The sequence below is a fragment of the Ylistrum balloti genome, unplaced genomic scaffold (assembly GCF_031769215.1).
Source record: "Ylistrum balloti isolate Yb309-2 unplaced genomic scaffold, AGI_CSIRO_Ybal_v1 Utg371964, whole genome shotgun sequence".
NCBI lineage: Eukaryota > Metazoa > Mollusca > Bivalvia > Pectinida > Pectinidae > Ylistrum > Ylistrum balloti.
Window position 1 is genome coordinate 97,858 of NW_026782960.1, and position 24,910 is coordinate 122,767.

The window sequence follows — 24,910 nt, forward strand, 5'->3', positions numbered from 1 at the left end:
ACTGACCAGTACACTAATTGGTCAGTGTATTGAGATTTCCTCTCAGGCTATACCTGTAGCACTAACCAATACACTTATTGCTGAATATATTGAAATATCCACCCAGGCTATACTGTACACCTGTAACACTGACCAGAACACTAATTGGTCAGTGTATTGAGATTTCCTCTCAAGCTATTCCTGTGCACCTGTAACACTGACCAGTACACTTATTGGTCAGTGTATTGAGATTTCCTCTCAGTCTGATGATGGACGTCAGGTAGGACAGCTACGTTATACAGATGGGTAACAATTATAGACCTGATGATGGACGTCGGGTAGGACAGCTACGTTATACAGATGGGTAACAATTATAGACTTGATGATGGACGTCAGGTAGGACAGCTACGTTATACAGGTGTATTGAAAAAACCACAGAAAAAGGATCCAATCAATAGAGTATCGTTTTATATTAGTTAGTTTTGATTATTTCCATGGCCGTGACCATGGTTGTGACCAATTCCGAAGCATCTGCAGGCACCGTCGACACAATGTTGAGACAATTCATTCGAACAAGTTGCAACGAAGGCAGTCATATTCTTGCAATCGGATTTCAAAGTGCATGCTAGAAATAAAAATAATTTTGATTTAAATCATGTCGTTCAACAATAATATATACACAAATGGGAAAACAAGCTTAGAGCTTACTTTGAAATGAAAGAATGCAATTGAGCTTAACGTTGATAACAGTTCAGCAAAGCATTAATCCTGAGGAATCTAAAATAAAGCTTTATAAGATTAGTGCATGAAATATATAAAAACTGCTTTTACAGGTTTTAGTTTCTATCACTTACAAGTACTTTTGATTGTTATTAGATCCGGCGGGTTGAATTGTGGTGTATTCGAGTACTTACCTGGCAGGTTTAAAGCTCCGTGTACATTCTCCAGCATGCATGTGCAAAGGTGTACCCCCAAGATATCCACACATTCCACATTTCCTGTTTGGCATGTTGTATACTTACAGGAATACTCTGTCTCGGTCGTTTTATGGCACGTCTCACTGATAACAACAACCACTGAAACAAACAATATTTGACATTGCGTAACAATGTTAACCAAGAAAATTCAAAGTCTCGAGTTCAGTGCGAGTCAGTAAACACCATCACCTATACATGTAACGGAGGGGACTCGGCATGTTCCGGTAAACCTCATCACTTATAGAATATTACGAGGGTCTCTATATGCTCTGGTACCCCCTATTACTAATTCACTTAACAAATGGTCTCGGTTCCAGGAAACATAGTATCATTATGCTGGGATGTAACTGCCATAATATTTTATCACAACAAACGGTCATATTAATCAGACTTGTCTTGATAATATCGAGTTCATGCGTCCTATGAAGTCGTCTTGATCAATATCTTGAAATATTGATTTTCTTCCTAGTGTAGGGAGTTCTTCCTATATCTAAAACCAAGAGGTGATCTGGGTTAGTAAAAATTGCAATAATCAGCGAAACAATACGGACTCGAGTATAAAGAAAAATACCTGGTAAATAAATAAATAAATACTATAAGGGTAAGCAAGGGGCCTGCTATACTGTAAAGACAGAGAATACTAAAATACGGTAAAACATACTACATGACAGTAAATGTATTTAAAGTTAAGAATTGGCCAATTCCAATAATTTTCTCCATTTTCTCCATTCCTCATTAAAACTTAACTGTGCCTGTTCACCTTTACTATTGGCAATATATTTCTGAAAGGTATAAAATTCCCTGACTGAATAAATAAGACTATATACACTTAAGGCTTTGTGTTGACATCTTGCCTTATATATGTAATATTTAATGATAATTAAGATTTCATTGTCAAGTTTGCTACTGATTAACTGATTTTTATTAGCAATGAAACCAAACAGAAAACTTATTTTATTGAAGGAAAATGGAATAAAAAGAGCCTCCAGCAAAACTTCTACACTTTCTAAAAAAATTTGAACTTCTGGACATTCCCACATAATATGAATAATTGTCTCCTTTTCTAAGTTACAGAATGTACAGTGTGGGTTATTCAGTAGTCGAATTTTAAACATATATAAATTTGTTGTTAAGATGTTTTGAACCACTCTGTACTGAAACCATTGAAGTTTTGTATTTTTTGTTGCACGAAAACAATTTTTATAAATATCCCTCCAATTTCGAACATCAAATTCTAATATTTCTTCCCATCTTTTCCTCCCAGTAGGAATTGTATCGTTTTTTACTAAAATATTATATATATATCTTTTGACCCATTTCCTTTTTTTACAAAACACTCAATACTACTTGGAATGGTTGGAAAAAAATGAGAGGTACATGTTCTTACAAAGTCAGATCTAGCTAAATATGACTTAACCACAGAGACTACACCATGGTATTCAAGGAAATTTGAATTTATATTATCAATTTGCTTAAAATCTTGAAAAGTGTAGAAAGTGCCAGTAGAAAAATCTTTGAATAAATCATTAACTATCATCACTCCCTTATCATACCATGTCTTGTAGAATATACTTGTCTTCCCTATCAAAAAATCTTTATTATACCATAAAGGAGTTTTCCAAATATTTTTCTTAACATATTCTACCCCCACCCTTTCACTGAACCTCAACAGGGCTTTGAAAACATCACTCCAGAAATTATTTCTACAGATATTACATTTCTGAATGTAATCACTTCCACAGGAAGATAGCATATGTAGGTCAATATATGTTTGAAGAGTTGCTTGCCATTTAGCAAATTTCTGGTGTAATCTTCTAATCCAGCCTAATTTCAGACTATCTATAAACAACTTTGTATCTACCATTTTAAGTCCACCGTTATCAAAATTCTGGGTAACAATATCTCTCTTTACCTTGTCAGTTTTACTGTTCCATAAAAAGCTAAAAAGGATGGAGTTGAGCTTATTCAAGAACAGGTTGTCTGGGTTTGGCAAAGACATAAATAAATGGTTAAACTGTGATATCATTAAAGATTTAATAAGATGAATTTTTCCAATTGGAGTCAGTGATCTCCTATTCCACATCTTAATGATAGATTTCAATTTAATTAATTTTTTATCATAGTTTAATTTTGGAATTTCATGAAGATTGATACTGAATTCAATTCCAAGAAGCGTGAATTTGACCTTTCCCCACTGTAATTTCAAGTCAGGTAACAAAGTATCTTCACTATATTTTTTACTTCCTATCCAGATCACTTGTGTTTTGTCAATATTTCGATTCAAACCAGAGAATTTTGTGAAAGTATTCAATTCTAAAATAGATCCTTTTAATGATATTTCAGAGCCATCTAATATAAGAGAGGTGTCGTCTGCATATTGTGAGATAAGAATTGGAATATTACTGATGTTTATACCCTTAATGTTTTTGTTATGTTTTAGTTTAATGGCCAAAATTTCAACACAGAGAATAAAGATATATGGCGCGATTGGATCACCTTGTCGACAGCCCCTTCTTATATTGATGGATGAAGATACATTACCACCTTGATTAACAAAAGCACTGACATTAGTATGAAAAACTTTTATCCATTTACGAATATCTGGACCAAAATTAAAGAATTTGAAAACCTTGTCAATAAATTTCCATGAAACGGAATCAAATGCTTTCTCAAAATCTATCATTAACAGCATTCCGGGAATATTTTTTTCCTCTACATGTTGCATAATGTCATATACTAATCTTGTGTTCTCCCCAATATAACGACCTGAGATAAAACCTGACTGATCCTCACTACTTAATGTGTCTAAAACTTTCTTAATTCTTCTAACTATGGTTCCTGATGCAATCTTATATACTATATTCAACAATGTAATTGGTCGCCAATTCTTAAGAAATTGTCTAGACTTATCTCCCTTTGGAATACATACTATAACCCCCTGCCTTTGTGTAAACGATAACCTCCCTTTTTCATAACCCAAATTAATAGACCTTAAAATGAACCCCCCAAGATATTTCCAAAAACATTTAAAAAACAGTAAAACCATCCGTACCTGGGCTTTTATTATTTTTCATACACTTCAAAATAATTGTTGCTTCCTCCAAAGTAATTTGCCCTTCTAAACTTTCTGAAACAGCGTTGTCTAATTTCAAAACATTACAACTATTTAAGAGATCATTTAAATTGACGTCTTCTACACTTCTATCATCATCATATAATTTTTTGTAAAATGACCGTACTTCTTCAAGAATTTCATCTTGTCCAGTTAATGTGCCCTTATCCTCTGTTTCTAACTTGGGTATAATTTTGGAGGTAAAATTTCTGTTTTCTAGATTGAAAAAATATTTTGTTGGTTTTTCTCCTTCCTCTTGCCATCTCGCTCTAGATCTAACAATGCTACCTTTAATCCTATCTAATCTTATTTTTTCTAATTCCTTGTTCAAATGCTCTAATTTCTCTGTATCTACATGGTCTTGATCTTCAATGTTTTGTATTTCATTTCTTATACTTTTTTTCAGCCATATTTTGTTGTTTTTTTCTGTGAGATGAATATGAAATTGTTTTGCCCCTGATTTCCATCAATAAAGTTTCTAGAAAAAGCTGGTCATCAATCATGAACTGTAAGTCTGTATCTGGGATATTCTCTATATTATTATGATTATAAATAGGAAGACAATATTGTGTTTTTATTTCCAAGATGGTCTGTTTTATTAGTTTTAAATAATCTTCATCATACAATAAAGAAGAATTGAATTTCCAAAATCCTCTACCACGTTTAAATTCATTAAATTTTAGATTACGAAATGGAAAAGAGTGGTCTGATCTGTAACTCGGCTCAATGCAAGACTTATTTACACTAGATAATAAGTTTTCAGAGATAAGAAAAAAATCTAACCTTGATTGCTTCAGAGGATTTTTTTTCCTCCATGTGTATCTTTTACTATCTGGATTTACTTCCCTATAAATATCTACTAAAGAATAATTTTCAATGATTTCTAAAACCTTTTCTCTGGCCTTTGAATTATTAATATTTTTATAACTACTATCATAATCAAGATCCGGATTCAGAACTAAATTAAAATCACCACAAACAATATATTTGTCATCCCCAAATTCATCTAATGTATTAATTAAAGTATCATAAAAATAGTGGCGAGTCAGTGTTTGGACCATACAGTGTAATAAGTGTAATATCTGACCTGTAGGGCGTTCTTCTTATATCTAATACCCTGTGTTGGGGCGTTCTTCCTATATATAATATCCAGTGTAGGGCGTTCTTCTTATATCTAATACCAAGCGTCGGGCGTTCTTCTTATATCTAATACCCTGTGTTGGGGCGTTCTTCCTATATATAATATCCAGTGTAGGGCGTTCTTCTTATATCTAATACCAAGCGTCGGGCGTTCTTCTTATATCTAATACCCAGTGTAGGGCGTTCTTCCTATATCTAATACCCAGCGTAGGGCGTTCTTCTTATATCTAATACCCAGTGTAGGGCGTTCTTTCTATATCTAATACCTAGCGTCGAGAGTTCTTCCTATATCAAATACCCAGTGTAGGGGCGTTGTTATGATATCTAATACCCAGTGTAGGGCGTTCTTCCTATATCTAATACCCAGCGTAGGGCGTTCTTCTTATATGTAATACCCAGTGTAGGGGCGTTCTTCTTATATCTAATACCCAGTGTAGGGCGTTCTTCCTATATCTAATACCCAGTGTAGGGTGCTCTTCCTATATCTAATACCTAGTGTAGGGCTTTCTTCCTTTAACAAATACCCTTCAGGGTAAGGTAACTAACTGAAGTTTCGTGGCAAGGAGGCGTGTTTTCATTCTTAAGACGAATTACAGAAAGATTTAAATGGCAACTCGACTATATGATGACAGTTAATGAAGATCCATAATTATTGTGGGACTTTATCAATGGGACTAGAACAAAGAGGAATAGAATTTTATCTGACCTTTATCATAGTGTTGATATTTATCATACAATGTTAATATCTAACAGATGATGTTAATATCTAACAGATGATGTTGATATCTAACAGATAATATTGATATCTAACAGATGATGTTGATATGTAACAGATGATGTTGAAACAAATAATGTTGATATCTAGCAGACGATGTTGATATCTAACAGATGATGTTGATATCTAACAAATGATGTTGATATCTAACGGATGATGTTGATATCTAACAGATTATGTTCATAACAAATGATGTTGATATCTAACAGATGAATTTGATATCTATCAGGTGATATTGCTATCTAACAATTGATGTTGACATCTAGTTTATATCTAACAGATTATGTTGATATCTAACAGATGATGTTGAAAACAGATAATGTTGATATCTAACAGGTGATGTTGATATCTAACAGATGCTGTTGATATCTAACGGATGATGTTGCAGATTATGTTGATAACAAATGATGTTGATATCTAACAGATGATGTTGATATCTATAATGTTGATATCTAGTTGATATCTAACAATTGATGTTGATATCTAGGTTATATCTAACAGATTATGTTGATATAACAGATGATGTTGATATCTAACAGATGATGTTGATATCTAGTTGATATCTAACAGATGATGTTGATATCTAGCAGATTATGTTGATAACAAATGATGTTGATATCTAACAGATGATGTTGATAGCAGATAATGTTGATATCTAACAGATGTTGATATTGATATCTAACAGATGATGTTGATATCTAGCAGATTATGTTGATAACAAATGATGTTGATATCTAACAGATGATGTTGATATCTAGTTTATATCTAACAGATGATATTGATATCTAACACATCATGTTGATATCTAACAGTTGATGTTGATATCTAACAGTTATTGTTGATATCTAACAGATGATGTTGTTATCTAACAGTTGATGTTGATATCTAGTTGATATCTAACAGACGATGTTGATATCTAACAGATGATGTTGATATCTAACAGATGATGTTGAAACAAATAATGTTGATATCTAACAGATGATGTTGATATCTAACAGATGATGTTGATATCTAACAGATGATGTTGATATTTAACAGATGATGTTGATATCTAACAGATGATGTTAATATCTAACAGATGATGTTGATATCTAACAGATGATGTTGCTATGTTGATATCTCGTTGATATCTAACAGATGATGTTGATAACAGATCATGTTGATATCTCGTTGATATCTAGCAGACGATGTTGATATCTAACAGATGATGTTGATATCTAACAGTTGATGTTGATATCTAACAGATGATGTTGATATCTAACAAATGATGTTAATATCTAACAGATGATGTTGATATCTAACAGATGATGTTGATATCTAACAGATTATGTTGATATCTCGTTGATATCTAACAGTTTATGTTGATATCTAGTTGATATATAACAGATGATGTTGATAACAGATCATGTTGATATCTCGTTGATATCTAGCAGACGATGTTGATATCTAACAGATGATGTTGATATCTAACAGTTGATGTTGATATCTAACAGATGATGTTGAAAACAGATTATGTTGATATCTAACAGATGATGTTGAAAACAGATAATGTTGATATCTAGTTGATATCTAACAGATGATGTTGATATCTAGCAGATTATGTTGATAACAAATGATGTTGATATCTAACAGATGATGTTGAAAGCAGATAATGTTGATATCTAGTTGATATCTAACAGATGATGTTGATATCTAGCAGATTATGTTGATAACAAATGATGTTGATATCTAACAGATGATGTTGATATCTAGTTTATATCTAACAGATGATATTGATATCTAACACATCATGTTGATATCTAACAGTTGATGTTGATATCTAACAGTTATTGTTGATATCTAACAGATGATGTTGTTATCTAACAGATGATGTTGATATCTCGTTGATATCTAGCAGACGATGTTGATATCTAACAGATGATGTTGATATCTAACAGATGATGTTGAAACAAATAATGTTGATATCTAACAGATGATGTTGATATCTAACAGATGATGTTGATATCTAACAGATGATGTTAATATCTAACAGATGATGTTGATATCTAACAGATGATGTTGATATCTAACAGATGATGTTGATATCTAACAGATTATGTTGATATCTCGTTGATATCTAACAGTTTATGTTGATATCTAGTTGATATCTAACAGATGATGTTGATAACAGATCATGTTGATATCTCGTTGATATCTAGCAGACGATGTTGATATCTAACAGATGATGTTGATATCTAACAGTTGATGTTGATATCTAACAGATGATGTTGATATCTAACAAATGATGTTAATATCTAACAGATGATGTTGATATCTAACAGATGATGTTGATATCTAACAGATTATGTTGATATCTCGTTGATATCTAACAGTTTATGTTGATATCTAGTTGATATATAACAGATGATGTTGATAACAGATCATGTTGATATCTCGTTGATATCTAGCAGACGATGTTGATATCTAACAGATGATGTTGATATCTAACAGTTGATGTTGATATCTAACAGATGATGTTGAAAACAGATGATGTTGATATCTAACAGATGATGTTGATATCTAACAAATGATGTTGATATCTAAACAGTTGTTGTTGATATCTAACAGGTGATGTTGATATATCGTTGATATCTAACAGACGATGTTGATATCTAGTTGATTTCTAACAGATGATGTTGATATCTAACAGATGATGTTGATATCTAACAGATGATGTTGATATCTAACAGATTATGTTCATAACAAATGATGTTGATATCTAACAGATATCTAACAGATATGTTGATAACAGATGAATTTGATATCTATCAGGTGATGTTGAAAACAGATAATGTTGATATCTAACAGGTGATGTTGATATCTAACAAATGATGTTGATATCTAAACAGTTGTTGTTGATATCTAACATGATGTTGATATATGTTGATATCTAACAGATGTTGATGTTGATATCTAACAGATGATGTTGATATCTAACAGATGATGTTGATATCTAACAGTTGATATCTAACAGATGATGTTGATATATGTTGATATCTAACAGATGATGTTGATATCTAACAGATGATGTTGATATCTAACAGATGATGTTGATATCTAACAGATGATGTTGATATCTAACATATGATGTTGATATCTAACAGATGATGTTGATATCTAACGTGATGTTGATATCTAACAGATATGTTGATATCTAACAGATGATGTTGATATCTAACAGATGATGTTGATATCTAACATATGATGTTGATATCTAACAGATGATGTTGATATCTAAACAGATGATGTTGATATCTAACAGATGTTGATATGTTGATATCTAACAGATGATGTTGATATCTAACAGATTGATATTAACAGATGATGTTGATATCTAACAATGATGTTGATATCTAACAGATGATGTTGATATCTACAGTTGTAACAGATGATGTTGATATCTAACATATCTAACAGATGAAGTTGAAAACAGATAATGTTGATATCTAACAGGTGATGTTGATATCTAACAGATGCTGTTGATATCTAACAGATGATGTTGATATCTAACAGATGATGTTGATATCTAACAGATGATGTTGATATCTAACAGATGATGTTGATATCTAACAGATGATGTTGATATCTAACAGATGATGTTGATATCTAACAGATGATGTTGATATCTAACATATGATGTTGATATCTAACAGATGATGTTGATATCTAACAGATGATGTTGATCTAACAGATAATGTTGTTGATATCTAACAGATGATGTTGATATCTAGCAGACGATGTTGATATCTAACAGATGATGTTGATATCTAATCTAACAGTTTATGTTGATATCTAGTTGATATCTAACAGATGATGTTGATAACAGATCATGTTGATATCTCGTTGATATCTAGCAGACGATGTTGATATCTAAACAGATGTTGATATTAACAGATGATGTTGATATCTAACAGTTGATGTTGATATCTAACAGATGATGTTGATATCTAACATGATGTTAATATCTAACAGATGATGTTGATATCTAACAGATGATGTTGATATCTAACAGATGATGTTGATATCTCTGATATCTAACAGTTTATGTTGATATCTTGATATATAACAGATGATGTTGATAACAGATCATGTTGATATCTCGTTGATATAGCAGACGATGTTGATATCTAACAGATGATGTTGATATCTAACAGTTGATGTTGATATCTAACAGATGATGTTGAAAACAGATGATGTTGATATCTAACAGATGATGTTGATATCTAACAGATGATGTTGATATCTAACAGATTACAGTTGTTGTTGATATCTAACAGATATATGTTGATATAACAGATCATGTTGATATCGTTGATACTAGCAGACGATGTTGATATCTAACAGATGATGTTGATATCTAACATGATGTTGATATCTAACAGATGATATCTAACATGTTGATATCTTGATGTTGACAAATGATGTTGATATCTAAACAGTTGTTGTTGATATCTAACAGATGATGTTGATATCTAACAGATGATGTTGATATCTAACAGATGATGTTGATATCTAACAGATGATGTTGATATCTAACAGATTATGTTCATAACAAATTATGTTGATATCTAACAGATGAATTTGATATCTATCAGGTGATATTGACAACAATTGATGTTGACATGTTGATATCTAACAGATTATGTTGATATCTAACATGTTGATATCTAACATGATGTTGATATCTAACAGATGCTGTTGATATCTAACAGATGATGTTGATATCTAACAGATGATGTTGATATCTAGTTGATATCTAACAGATGATGTTGATATCTAACAGATTATGTTGAAATCTAACAGATAATGTTGAAAACAGATATTGTTGATATCTAACAGATGATGTTGATATCTAGCAGATGATGTTGATATCTAACAGATGATGTTGATATCTCGTTGATATCTAGCAGACGATGCTGATATCTAACAGATGATGTTGATATCTAACATATGATGTTGATATCTTACAAATGATGTTGATATCTAAACAGTTGGTATCTAACAGATGATGTTGATATCTCGTTGATATCTAACAGTTGATGTTGATATCTAGTTGATATCTAACAGACGATGTTGATATCTAACACTTGATTTTGATATCTAACAGATGATGTTGATATCTAGTTTATATCTAACAGATGATGTTGATATCTAGCAGATGATGTTGATATCTAACAGATGATGTTGATATCTCGTTGATATCTAGCAGACGATGTTGATATCTAACATATGATGTTGATATCTAACAGATCATGTTGATATCTTACAGATGAATTTGATATCTAACAGATGATGTTGTTATCTAGCAGATGATGTTGATATCTCGTTGATATCTAGCAGACGATGTTGATATCTAACAGATGATGTTGATATCTAACAGATGATGTTGATATCTAACAAATGATGTTGATATCTAAACAGTTGTTGTTGATATCTAACAGGTGATGTTGATATCTCGTTGATATCTAGCAGACGATGTTGATATCTCGTTGATATCTAGCAGACGATGTTGATATCTAACAGATGATGTTGATATCTAACAAATGATGTTGATATCTAAACAGTTGTTGTTGATATCTAACAGGTGATGTTGATATCTCGTTGATATCTAGCAGACGATGTTGATATCTAACAGATGATGTTGATATCTAACAGATGATGTTGATATCTAAACAGTTGTTGTTGATATCTAACAGGTGATGTTGATATATCGTTGATATCTAACAGACGATGTTGACATCTAGTTTATATCTAACAGATGGTGTTGATATCTAACAGATGATGTTGATATCTAACATATGATGTTGATATCTAACATATGATGTTGATATCTAACAGATGATGTTGATATCTAACAGATGATGTTGATATCTAACAGATGATGTTGATATCTAACATATGATGTTGATATCTAACAGATGATGTTGATATCTAGTTGATATCTAACAGATGATGTTGATATCTAACAGATGCTGTTGATATCTAACAGATTATGTTGATATATAACAGATGATGTTGAAAACAATTAATGTTGATATCTAACAGGTGATGTTGATATATAACAGGTGATGTTGATATCTAACAGATGATGTTGATATCTAACAGATGATGTTGATATCTAGTTGATATCTAACAGATGATGTTGATATCTAGTTGATATCTAACAGATGATGTTGATATCTAACAGATGCTGTTGATATCTAACAGATTATGTTGATATCTAACAGATGCTGTTGAAAACAGATAATGTTGATATCTAACAGGTGATGTTGGTATATAACAGGTGATGTTGATATTTTGTTGATATCTAACAGATGATGTTGATATCTAACAGCTGAAGTTGATATCTAACAGATGATGTTGATATCTAACAGATTATGTTGATATCTAACAGGTGATGTTGATATATCGTTGATATCTAACAGACGATGTTGATATCTAATAGACGATGTTGCTAACAGATGATGTTGATATCTAACAGATGATGTTGATATCTAGTTTATTTCTAACAGATGATGTTGATATCTAACAGATGAAGTCGATATCTAGTTGATATCTAACCGATGATGTTGATATCTAACAGATGATGTTAATATCTAGCAGATGAATTTGATATCTATCAGGTGATATTGATATCTAACAATTGATGTTGACATCTAGTTTATATCTAACAGATGATGTTGATATCTAACAGATTATGTTGATATCTAACAATTTATGTTGACATCTAGTTTATATCTAACAGATGATGTTGATATCTTACAGATGATGTTGATATCTAACAGATGATGTTGATAGCTAGCAGATGATGTTGATATCTAACACATGATGTTGATATCTAACAGATGATGTTGATAACAGATGATGTTGATATCTAACAGATGATGTTGATATCTTGTTGATTTCTAACAGATTATGTTGATATCTAGTTGATATCTATCATATGATGTTGATATCTAGTTGATATCTAACAGATGATGTTGATAACAGATGATGTTGATATCTAACAGATGATGTTGATAACAGATGATGTTGATATCTAACAGATGATGTTGATAACAGGTGATGTTGATATCTAACAGATGATGTTGATATCTAGTTGATATCTATCATATGATGTTGATATCTAGTTGATATCTAACAGATGATGTTGATATCAAACAGATGATGTTGATAACAGGTGATGTTGATATCTAACAGATGATGTTGATATCTAACAGATGATGTTGATATCTAGTTTGTATCTAACAAATGATGTTGATATCTAACAGATTATGTTGATATCTAACAGATAACGTCGATATTCAATTCATAATATTGCTTAACTTTGATTTTCATACCGTCTAAAAACGAGAAATGAGAAATTCTTAACGGAGTCACCAACATTTTTCCTGTATAATAAAACAAACACTTTTTTACTGTCAAGACACTGTAGTTATCATTTCATTGTACCATATGCATAGTGTTTGTATTTGCAGACAAACACTAACATTCAAATAATAGACCCTAATTGAATTCAAACAAATAACACAGGTACATCCAAATTTTGCAGTTGCAATGCAGTAAGGAGACGTGACATGTTCCAAACCATATTCTATATATAAATATATTATATCTATATGGTATTTAAACCATATTCTCGTTCACGGAGAGTGACGAAAGTTCTCGAACCTTAATCCGGAATTCAGGTACACTGGATAGCAGGTGTGCTCTACATTTGAATGGTTTAAATTAGTAATTTTTAAACCTTTTTTCGTCAACATGTGTTTCAAACCAATAACGTATATGTTTGTTAAATTAATTTGAATGACGTAAGACTCTTGATATGATTTTCTTTTCTACATTAAAGGTGAAAAAAGTTATTATGTCGGTCAAAATAATTTTTAATCCATTCAACATGTCGGCAGTTCTCCTTGTGTGCTGTGGTAAGTGCATTGTGGATAATGAAGTTCCAGCCACTCTTCCGTTTAAAGATGATCATATGGAAAACTTGCTGGTCTTGAATTACCGCACACGGTCACTTACAGCGTTAGCTTTAAGTATTGGTAGCTATAGACGTCCACTGTTATCTATTGACACTGTAGCTCTAGAATATTACTCTCATTGCAAAACTTGAAGTTATTCAGTTCCGATTCATGAAAGGATATCCAAAATCGATGTATGTATGAAAGTTATACGAACCCAGTGTGGCGAGAAGGGCGAAGGCGATCTTCATGATAGATAGTGGTTAGCACAAGTCTCGTCTCGTCTGCTCGTCTCGGCTTTTTATCGCCAGTATTTGTAAGATTTAGTTCAGATGACCTTAAGAAGGGACTAAGTCATGACTTACTAGAGATAAGAAACATGCGTTCTGTTTACTTATGATTCGTACCACAGGTACTGGTCACCGTTTTTCTCTTACGATTTGGTTTATGAAGACAAATAGCCGAGAACACATAAACTTGACAAGAGCCTGCGCTAATTCCTAGTTCCGTGTGACCTTCTGGAATCGTGAACTTTGGATTCCCAACAATGCTTTCGTAACGTGTGCACAAGTTATTTAAGGATACGAACGACACGTCAGAACGAAACGGACGTGTTGAAAATAGACAGGTGTAAAAGTCATATTGCTTCACACACCATTCTATTCTAGACTGCTTTTGATTTGACCCCGTGGTTCTGATAGAGGAATCGACCTATGTTGGTAAAGGTAAATTAAAGAATAATCATAGAGTGTTTTAATGGCTGGTGAAAACCATCGTCTGGCCCTTGATTAGTGTTTCGATGATATGCTGAAACGATACAGAAACACAACTTCTTTATTTGTAATCGTATACAAGTAAGAGAAATATTAGGACACTTTACCTAACCTACCACTAAATGTTAACAATCTGTCATTAGTGACAAACATTATCCACAATTGGTGCGCCCAAATTACCAATATACTGTAACTGTACAAATAAATGCTTTCTTTTCCATTCAGTCTAGAGTTAATTTTTAACATTTGCAATCAAAAACTGGTTTTACAAATATGCTACGGCTATCCCATCTTGATAAAGGCCGGACTCTCGCAACGCCGTACAGCAGGTAGCTACTCACTTTGCAGTCCACAAATTGACAATAAGTCGGTCAGTGTTATATCTCAACGCCACGGGAAAAGTTAATGACAACTTTCAATAATTTCAACTTTGTATACATTAGGCTAAATTCACCCTAGCTATTGGTCACCTTACGAAGACCTCAATTGTAAAAATAATTCAAATTGCTGATAAATAATCCTTAATTTGAAGTTAATCATCACATTTCAAATTTAGGCTTGTGGCTCATCAACATAACTTTTATCATTTTTTTCTTATGATATTGACTAGCGTGTTACACTGTATGTCGTTATTGTGTTGATAGACCGTACAGACTACAGTGTGGCTCTGTATGTCGTTATTGTGTTGATTCACCGTTCAGACTACAGTGTGGCCCTGTATGTCGTTATTGTGTTGATTCACCGTTCAGACTACAGTGTGGCCCTGTATGACGTCATTGTGTTGATTCACCGTTCAGACTACAGTGTGGCCCTGTATGTCGTTATTGTGTTGAAAGACCGTAAAGACTAAAGCGTGACCCTGTATGTCGTTATTTTGTAGATTCACCGTTCAGACTACAGTGTGGCCCTGTATGACGTCATTGTGTTAATAGACCGTTCAGACTACAGTGTGACACTGATGTCGTTATTGTGTAGATTCACCGTTCAGACTACAGTGTGGCCCTGTATGACGTCATTGTGTTAATAGACCGTTCAGACTACAGTGTGACACTGATGTCGTTATTGTGTTGATTCAACGTTCAGACTACATTGTGGCACTGTATAACGTCATTGTGTTGATTCACCGTTCAGACTACATTGTGGCCCTGTAGGTCGTTTTTGTGTTGATTCACCGTTCAGACTACAGTGTGGCAAAGTATGTCGTATTTGTGTTGATTCACCGTTCAGACTTAAGTGTGGCACTATATGACATTATTGTGTTGATAGACCGTTCACACTACAGTGTGGTCCTCTATATCGTTATTGTTTTGATTCACCGTTCAGATTACAGTGTGGCCTTGTATGTCGTTATTGTGTTGATAGACCGATCAGACAACAGTGTGGTCCGGTATGAGGTCATTGTGTTGATAGACCGTTAAGACTACAGTGTGACCTGTATGTCGTTATTGTGTTGATTCACCGTTCAGACTACAGTGTGGCCCTGTATGTCGTTATTGTGTTGATTCACCGTTCAGACTACATTGTGGCCTGTATGTCGTTGTTTGTTTACAGACCGATCAGACTACAGTGTGGCCCTGTCTGACATTATTGTGTTGATAGACCGTAAAGACTAGAGTTTGACCTGTATGTCGTTATTGTGTTGATTCACCGTTCAGACTACAGTGTGACACTGTATAACGTCATTGTGTTGATTCACCGTTCAGACTACAGTGTGGCAAAGTATGTTGTATTTGTGTTGATTCACCGTTCAGACTAAAGTGTGGCACTATATGACATTATTGTGTTGTCAAACACAATTATGGCTCTGTATGTCGTTGTTGTGTTGATTCACCGTTCACACTACAGTGTGGTCCTCTATGTCGTTATTGTTTTGATTCACCGTTCAGACTACAGTGTGGCTCTGTATGTCGTTATTATGTTGATATACCTATCAGATTACAGTGTGGTTCTGTAGGTCGTTATTGTGTAGATTCACCGTTCAGAATACAGTGTGGCCCTGCATGTCGTTATTGTGTAGATTCACCGTCTAGACTACAGTGTGGACCTGTATATCGTTATTGTGTTGATAGACCGTTCAGACTACAATTTCAACTGTATGTCGTTATTGTGTTGGTAGACCGCTCAGGCTACAGTGTGGCTCTATATGTCGTTAGTATGTTGATAGACCAATCAGATTACAGTGTGGACAAGTATGTCGTTATTGTGTTGATTCACAATTCAAACTACATTGTGGCCCTATATGTCGTTATTGTGTTGATTCACCGTTCAGATTACAGTGTGGCCCTGTATGACATCATTGTGTTGATAGACCGTTCAGACTACAGTGTGGCCCTGTATGTCGTTATTGTGTTGATAGACCGTTAAGACTACAGTGTGGCCTGTATGTCGTTGTTTGTTAACAGACCGTTCAGAATACAGTGTGGCTCTTTATGTTGTTATTGTGTTGATAGACCGTTCAGACTACAGTGTGACACTGTATAACGTCATTGTGTTGATTCACCGTTCAGACTACAGTGTGGCAAAGTATGTCGTATTTGTGTTGATTCACCGTTCAGACTAAAGTGTGGCACTATATGACATTATTGTGTTGTCAAACACAATTATGGCTCTGTATATCGTTGTTGTGTTGATTCACACTACGGTGTGGTCCTCTATGTCGTTATTGTTTTGATTCACCGTTCAGACTACAGTATGGCTCTGTATGTCGTTATTGTGTTCATATACCTATCAGATTACAGTGTGGTTCTGTAGGTCGTTATTGTGTAGATTCACCGTTCAGAATACAGTGTGGCCCTGTATGTCGTTATTGTGTAGATTCACCGTTCAGACTACAGTGTGGACCTGTATGTCGTTATTGTGTTGATTCACCGTTCAGACTACAGTTTCACCATTATGTCGTTATTGTGTTGGTAGACCGCTCAGGCTACAGTGTGGCTCTATATGTCGTTAGTGTGTTCATAGACCAATCAGATTACAGTGTGGCCCAGTATGTCGTTATTGTGTTGATTCACCGTTCAGACTACATTGTGGCCCTGTATGTCGTTATTGTGTTGATTCACCGTTCAGATTACAGTGTGGCCCTGTATGACATCATTGTGTTGATAGACCGTTCAGACTACAGTGTGGCCCTGTATGTCGTTATTGTGTTGATTCACCGTTCAGATTACATCGTGGCCCTGTATGACATCATTGTGTTGATAGACCGTTCAGACTACAGTGTGGCCCTGTATGTCGTTATTTTGTAGATTCACCGTTCAGACTACAGTGTGGCCTGTATGTCGTTATTGTGTTGATTCACCGTTCGACTCAGTGACTATGTCGTTATTGTGTAGATTCACCGTTCAGACTACAGTGTGGCCCTGAATGACGTCATTGTATTGATAGACCGTTCAGACTACAGTGTGACACTGATGTCCTTATTGTGTTGATGACCGTTCAGACTACAGTGTTGTCCTGTATGTCGTTATTGTGTTGATAGACCGTTCAGACTACAGTGTGGCCCTGTATGACGTCATTGTGTTGATTAACCGTACAGACTACAGTGTGGCCTTGTATGTCGTTATTGTGTTGATAGACCGATCAGACTACAGTGTGGCCCTGTATGACATCATTATTTTGATAGACCGTTAAGACTACAGTGTGACCTGTATGTCGTTATTGTGTTGATTCATCGTTCAGACTACAGTGTAGCCCTGTATGTAGTTATTGTGTTGATTAACCGTTCAGACTACAGTGTGACCTGTATGTCGTTATTGTGTTGATTCACCGTTCAGACTACAGTGTGGCCCTGTATGTCGTTATTGTGTTGATTCACCGTTCAGACTACATTGTGGCCCTGTATAACGTCATTGTGTTGATTCACCGTTCAGACTACAGTGTGACCTGTATGTCGTTATTGTGTTGATTCACCGTTCAGACTACAGTGTTGTCCTGTATATCGTTATTGTGTTGATAGACCGTTCATACTACAGTGTGCAGTGTGGCATTCAGACTACAGTGTGGCATCTATTATTCACCGTTCAGATTACAGTGTCTGTATTTCGTTATTATGTTGATTCACTGTTCAGACTACATTGTGGCCCTGTATGTCGTTATTGTGTTGATAGACCGTTCAGACTACAGTGTGGCCCTGTATGACGTCCCTGTGTTGATACAACGTTCAGACTACAGTTTCACCTGTATGTCGTTATTGTGTTGATTCACCGTTCAGACTACAGTGATGCTCTGTATGTCGTTATTGTGTTGATTCACCGTTCAGACTACAGTGTGGACCTGTATGTCGTTATTGTGTTGATTCACCGTTCAGACTACAGTGTGGACCTTCATGACAACATTTTGTTGGTAGACCGTTCAGACTACAGTGTGGCTCTGTATGTCTTTAGTATGTTGATAGACCAATCAGATAACAGTATGGCCCAGTACGTCGTTATTGTGTTGATTCACCGTTCAGACTACATTGTTGCCCTGTACGTCGTTTTTGTGTTGATTCACCGTTCAGACTACAGTGTGGCACTGTATGACATTATTGTGTTGTCAAACACAATTGTGGCTCTGTGTGTCGTTATTGTGTTGTATATCAGTGTTATTGTGTTGATTCACCGTTCAGACTACAGTGTGATACTGTATGACGTCATTGTGTTGATTCACCGTTCAGACTACAGTGTGGCTCTGTATGTCGTTATTGTGTTGATTCACCGTTCAGATTACAGTGTGGCTCTGTATGTCGTTATTGTGTTGATTCACCGTTCAGACTACAATTTGGCGTTGTATGTCCTTATTGTGTTGATTCAGCGTTTAGACTACAGTGTGGACCTGTATATCGTTATTGTGTTGATAGACCGTTCAGACTACAATTTCAACTGTATGTCGTTATTGTGTTGGTAGATCGTTCACACAACAGTGTGGCTCCGAATGTCGTTATTGTGTTGATTCACCGTTCAGACTACATTGTTGCCCTGTATGATGTCATTGTGTTGATTCACCGTTCAGACTACAGTATGACAATGTATGTCGTTATTGTGTTGATTCACCGTTCAGACTACATTGTTTCCCTGTACGTCGTTTTTGTGATGATTCACCGTTCAGACTACAGTGTGGCACTGTATGAGGTCATTGTGTTGATTCACTGTTCAGACTACAGTGTGACCTGTATGTCGTTATTGTGTTGATTCACCTGTTATTGTGATGGTTGATCATTATAGTGTGGTCCTGTACGGCTGTATTGTGATGGTTGATCGTTACAGACTACAGTGTGGTCCTGTATGGCTGTATTGGTATGGTTGGTCATTAGTGTGGTCCTGTATGACTATCGTGATGGTTGATCGTTACTGTGTGGTCCTGTATGACTGTATTGTGATGGTTGATCGTTATAGTGTGTTGTCCGTTGTACAGTGTGGTCCTGTATGACTGTATTGTGTTGGTTGATCGTTACTAGTGTGGTCCTGTATGACTGTATTGTGATGTTGATCGTTGGACCTGTTCAGACTACAGTGTGGTCCTGTATGACTGTATTGTGTTGGTTGATCGTTCAGACTACAGTGTGGTCCTGTATGACTGTATTGTGATGTTGATCGTTACAGTGTGGTCCTGTATGACAGTTACAGTGTGGTCCTGTATGACTGTATTGTGTATTGTGATGGTTGATCTGTATTTACAGTGTGGTCCTGTATGTGTATTGTGATGGTTGACCGTTCAGTGTGGTCCTGTATACTGTAGTGTGGTACCTGTGGTCCTGTATGACTGTATTGTGATGGTTGATCGTTACAGTGTGGTCCTGTATCATCGACTACAGTGTGGTCCTGTATGACTGTATTGTGATGGTTGATCGTTACAGTGTGGTCCTGTACTGTATTGTGATGGTTGATCGTTACAGTGTGGTCCTGTATGACTGTATTGTGATGTTGATCGACAGTGTGGTCCTGTATACATTGTGTGGTCCTGTATGGTCCTGTATGACTGTATTGTGAGGGTTGATCGTTACAGTGTGGTCCTGTATGACTGTATTGTGATGGTTGATCGTTACAGTGTGGTCCTGTATGACTGTATTGAGATGGTTGATCGTTACAGTGTGGTCCTGTACGGCTGTATTGTGATGGGTGATCGTAACAGACTACAGTGTGGTCCTGTATGGCTGTATTGTGATGGTTGATCGTTACAGACTACAGTGTGGTCCTGTATGACTGTATTGTGATGGTTGATCGTTACAGTGTGGTCCTGTATGGCTGTATTGTGATGGTTGATCGTTACAGTGTGGTCCTGTATGACTGTATTGTGATGGTTGATCGTTACAGTGTGGTCCTGTATGACTGTATTGTGATGGTTGATCGTTACAGTGTGGTCCTGTATGACTATCGTGATGGTTGATCGTTACTGTGTGGTCCTGTATGACTGTATTGTGATGGTTGATCGTTATAGTGTGGTCCTGTATGACTGTATGGTGAGGGTTGATCGTTACAGACTACAGTGTGGTCCTGTATGACTGTATTGTGATGGTTGATCATTATAGTGTGGTCCTGTATGACTGTATTGTGAGGGTTACAGTGTGGTCCTGTATGACTGTATTGTGATGGTTGATGGTTGATCGTTACAGTGTGGTCCTGTATGACTGTATTGTGATGGTTGATCGTTACAGTGTGGTCCTGTATGACTGTATTGTGATGGTTGATCGTTACAGTGTGGTCCTGTATGACTGTATTGTGATGGTTGATCATTGTTACAGTGTGGTCCTGTATGACTGTATTGTGATGGTTTGAGTGTGGTCCTGTATGACTGTATTGTGATGGTTGACAGTGTGGTCCTGTATGGCTGTATTGTGATGGTTGATCGTTACTGTGTGGTCCTGTATGGCTGTATTGTGATGGTTGATCGTTACAGACTACAGTGTGGTCCTGTATGACTGTATTGTGATGGTTGATCGTTATAGTGTGGTCCTGTATGGCTGTATTGTGATGGTTGATCGTTACAGTGTGGTCCTGTATGGCTGTATTGTGATGGTTGATCGTTACAGTGTGGTCCTGTATGACTGTATTGTGATGGTTGATCGTTACAGTGTGGTCCTGTATGGCTGTATTGTGATGGTTGATCGTTACAGTGTGGTCCTGTATGACTGTATTGTGATGGTTGATCGTTACAGTGTGGTCCTGTATGACTGTATTGTGATGGTTGATCGTTACAGTGTGGTCCTGTATGGCTGTATTGTGATGGTTGATCGTTACAGTGTGGTCCTGTATGACTGTATTGTGATGGTTGATCGTTACAGTGTGGTCCTGTATGACTGTATTGTGATGGTTGATCGTTACAGTGTGGTCCCTGTATTGTGATGGTTACAGTGTGGTCCTGTATGGCTGTGTGATGGTTGATCGTTACAGTGTGGTCCTGTATGACTGTATTGTGATGGTTGATCGTTACAGTGTGGTCCTGTATGACTGTATTGTGATGGTTGATCGTTACAGTGTGGTCCTGTATGACTGTATTGTGATGGTTGATCGTTACAGTGTGGTCCTGTATGACTGTATTGTGATGGTTGATCGTTACAGTGTGGTCCTGTATACATTGTGTGGTCCTGTATGTACTGTATTGTGATGGTTGATCGTTACAGTGTGGTCCTGTATGGCTGTATTGTGATGGTTGATCGTTACAGTGTGGTCCTGTATGACTGTATTGTGATGGTTGATCGTTACAGTGTGGTCCTGTATGGCTGTATTGTGATGGTTGATCGTTACAGTGTGGTCCTGTATGGCTGTATTGTGATGGTTGATCGTTACAGTGTGGTCCTGTATGACTGTATTGTTGATCGTTATAGTGTGGTCCTGTATGACTGTATTGTGATGGTTGATCGTTACAGTGTGGTCCTGTATGACTGTATTGAGATGGTTGATCGTTACAGTGTGGTCCTGATCGTTACAGTGTGGTCCTGTATGGCTGTATTGTGATGGTTGATCGTTACAGTGTGGTCCTGTATGACTGTATTGTGATGGTTGATCGTTACAGTGTGGTCCTGTATGACTGTATTGTGATGGTTGATCGTTACAGTGTGGTCCTGTATGACTGTATTGTGATGGTTGATCGTTACAGTGTGGTCCTGTATGGCTGTATTGTGATGGTTGATCGTTACAGTGTGGTCCTGTATGACTGTATTGTGATGGTTGATCGTTACAGTGTGGTCCTGTATGACTGTATTGTGATGGTTGATCGTTACAGTGTGGTCCTGTATGACTGTATTGTGATGTGTGGTCCTGTATGACTGTATTGTGATGGTTGATCGTTACAGTGTGGTCCTGTATGGCTGTATTGTGATGGTTGATCGTTACAGTGTGGTCCTGTATGGCTGTATTGTGATGGTTGATCGTTACAGTGTGGTCCTGTATGACTGTATTGTGATGGTTGATCGTTACAGTGTGGTCCTGTATGACTGTATTGTGATGGTTGATCGTTACAGTGTGGTCCTGTATGACTGTATTGTGATGGTTGATCGTTACAGTGTGGTCCTGTATGACTGTATTGTGATGGTTGATCGTTACAGTGTGGTCCTGTATGACTGTATTGTGATGGTTGATCGTTACAGTGTGGTCCTGTATGGCTGTATTGTGATGGTTGATCGTTACAGTGTGGTCCTGTATGGCTGTATTGTGATGGTCGTTACAGTGTGGTGATCCTGTATGACTGTATTGTGATGGTTGATCGTTACAGTGTGGTCCTGTATGACTGTATTGTGATGGTTGATCGTTACAGTGTGGTCCTGTATGACTGTATTGTGAGGGTTGATCGTTACAGTGTGGTCCTGTATGACTGTATTGTGATGGTCGATCGTTACAGACTACAGTGTGGTCCTGTATGGCTGTATTGGGATGGTTGATCGTTACTGTGTGGTCCTGCATGGCTGTATTGTGATGGTTGATGAGTGTGGTCCTGTATGACTGTATTGTGATGGTTGATCGTCACAGTGTGGTCCTGTATGGCTGTATTGTGATGGTTGATCGTTACAGTGTGGTCCTGTATGACTGTATTGTGATGGTTGATCGTTACAGTGTGGTCCTGTATGACTGTATTGTGATGGTTGATCGTTACAGTGTGGTCCTGTATGGCTGTATTGTGATGGTTGATCGTTACAGTGTGGTCCTGTATGACTGTATTGTGATGGTTGATCGTTACAGTGTGGTCCTGTATGACTGTATTGTGATGGTTGATCGTTACAGTGTGGTCCTGTATGACTGTATTGTGATGGTTGATCGTTACAGTGTGGTCCTGTATGACTGTATTGTGATGTGATCGTGTGTGGTCCTGTACTGTATTGTGATGGTTGATCGTGTACTGTATGACTGTGATGGTTGATCGTTACAGTGTGGTCCTGTATGACTGTATTGTGATGGTTGATCGTTACAGTGTGGTCCTGTATGTCTGTATTGTGATGGTTGATGTTACAGTGTGGTCCTGTATACTGTATTGTGATGACTGTATACAGTGTGTCCTGTGGACTGTATTGTGAGTGTGGTCCTGTATGACTGTATTGTGATGGTTGATCGTTACTACAGTGTGGTCCTGTATGACTGTATTGTGATGGTTGATCGTTACAGTGTGGTCCTGTATGGCTGTATTGTGATGGTTGATCGTTACAGTGTGGTCCTGTATGGCTGTATTGTGATGGGTCGTTACAGTGTGGTCCTGTATGACTGTATTGTGATGGTTGATCGTTACAGTGTGGTCCTGTATGACTGTATTGTGATGGTTCGTTACAGATGTGGTCCTTACAGTGTGGTCCTGTATGACTGTATTGTGATGGTTGATCGTTACAGTGTGGTCCTGTATGACTGTATTGTGATGGTTGATCGTTACAGTGTGGTCCTGTATGACTGTATTGTGATGGTTGATCGTTTCAGTCTACAGTGTGGTCCTGTATGACTGTATTGTGATGGTTGATCGTTACAGTGTGGTCCTGTATGGCTGTATTGGGATGGTTGATCGTTACTGTGTGGTCCTGCATGGCTGTATTGTGATGGTTGATCGTTACAGACTACAGTGTGGTCTGGTATGACTGTATTGTGATGGTTGATCGTTACTGTGTGGTCCTTTATGACTGTATCGTGATGGTTGATCGTTACTGTGTGGTCCTGTATGACTGTATTGTGATGGTTGATCGTTACTGTGTGGTCCTG

At 36.2% G+C, this 24,910-nt stretch overlaps 1 protein-coding gene across 1 annotated transcript in view; it reads right to left on the reverse strand.

Moving 5' to 3' along the window:
• Window positions 1-455: 455 nt before the first annotated feature.
• LOC132564004 (uncharacterized) overlaps window positions 456-24,910 on the reverse strand; it is a 37,672-nt gene continuing 13,217 nt past the window's right edge. The window contains exons 3-4 of the mRNA XM_060228754.1: window positions 894-1,055; window positions 456-604 (exon numbers count right to left, since the gene is read on the reverse strand). Coding sequence (XP_060084737.1) covers window positions 456-604; window positions 894-1,055 — 311 coding nt within the window. The remainder of the gene's footprint in view (window positions 605-893; window positions 1,056-24,910) is intronic.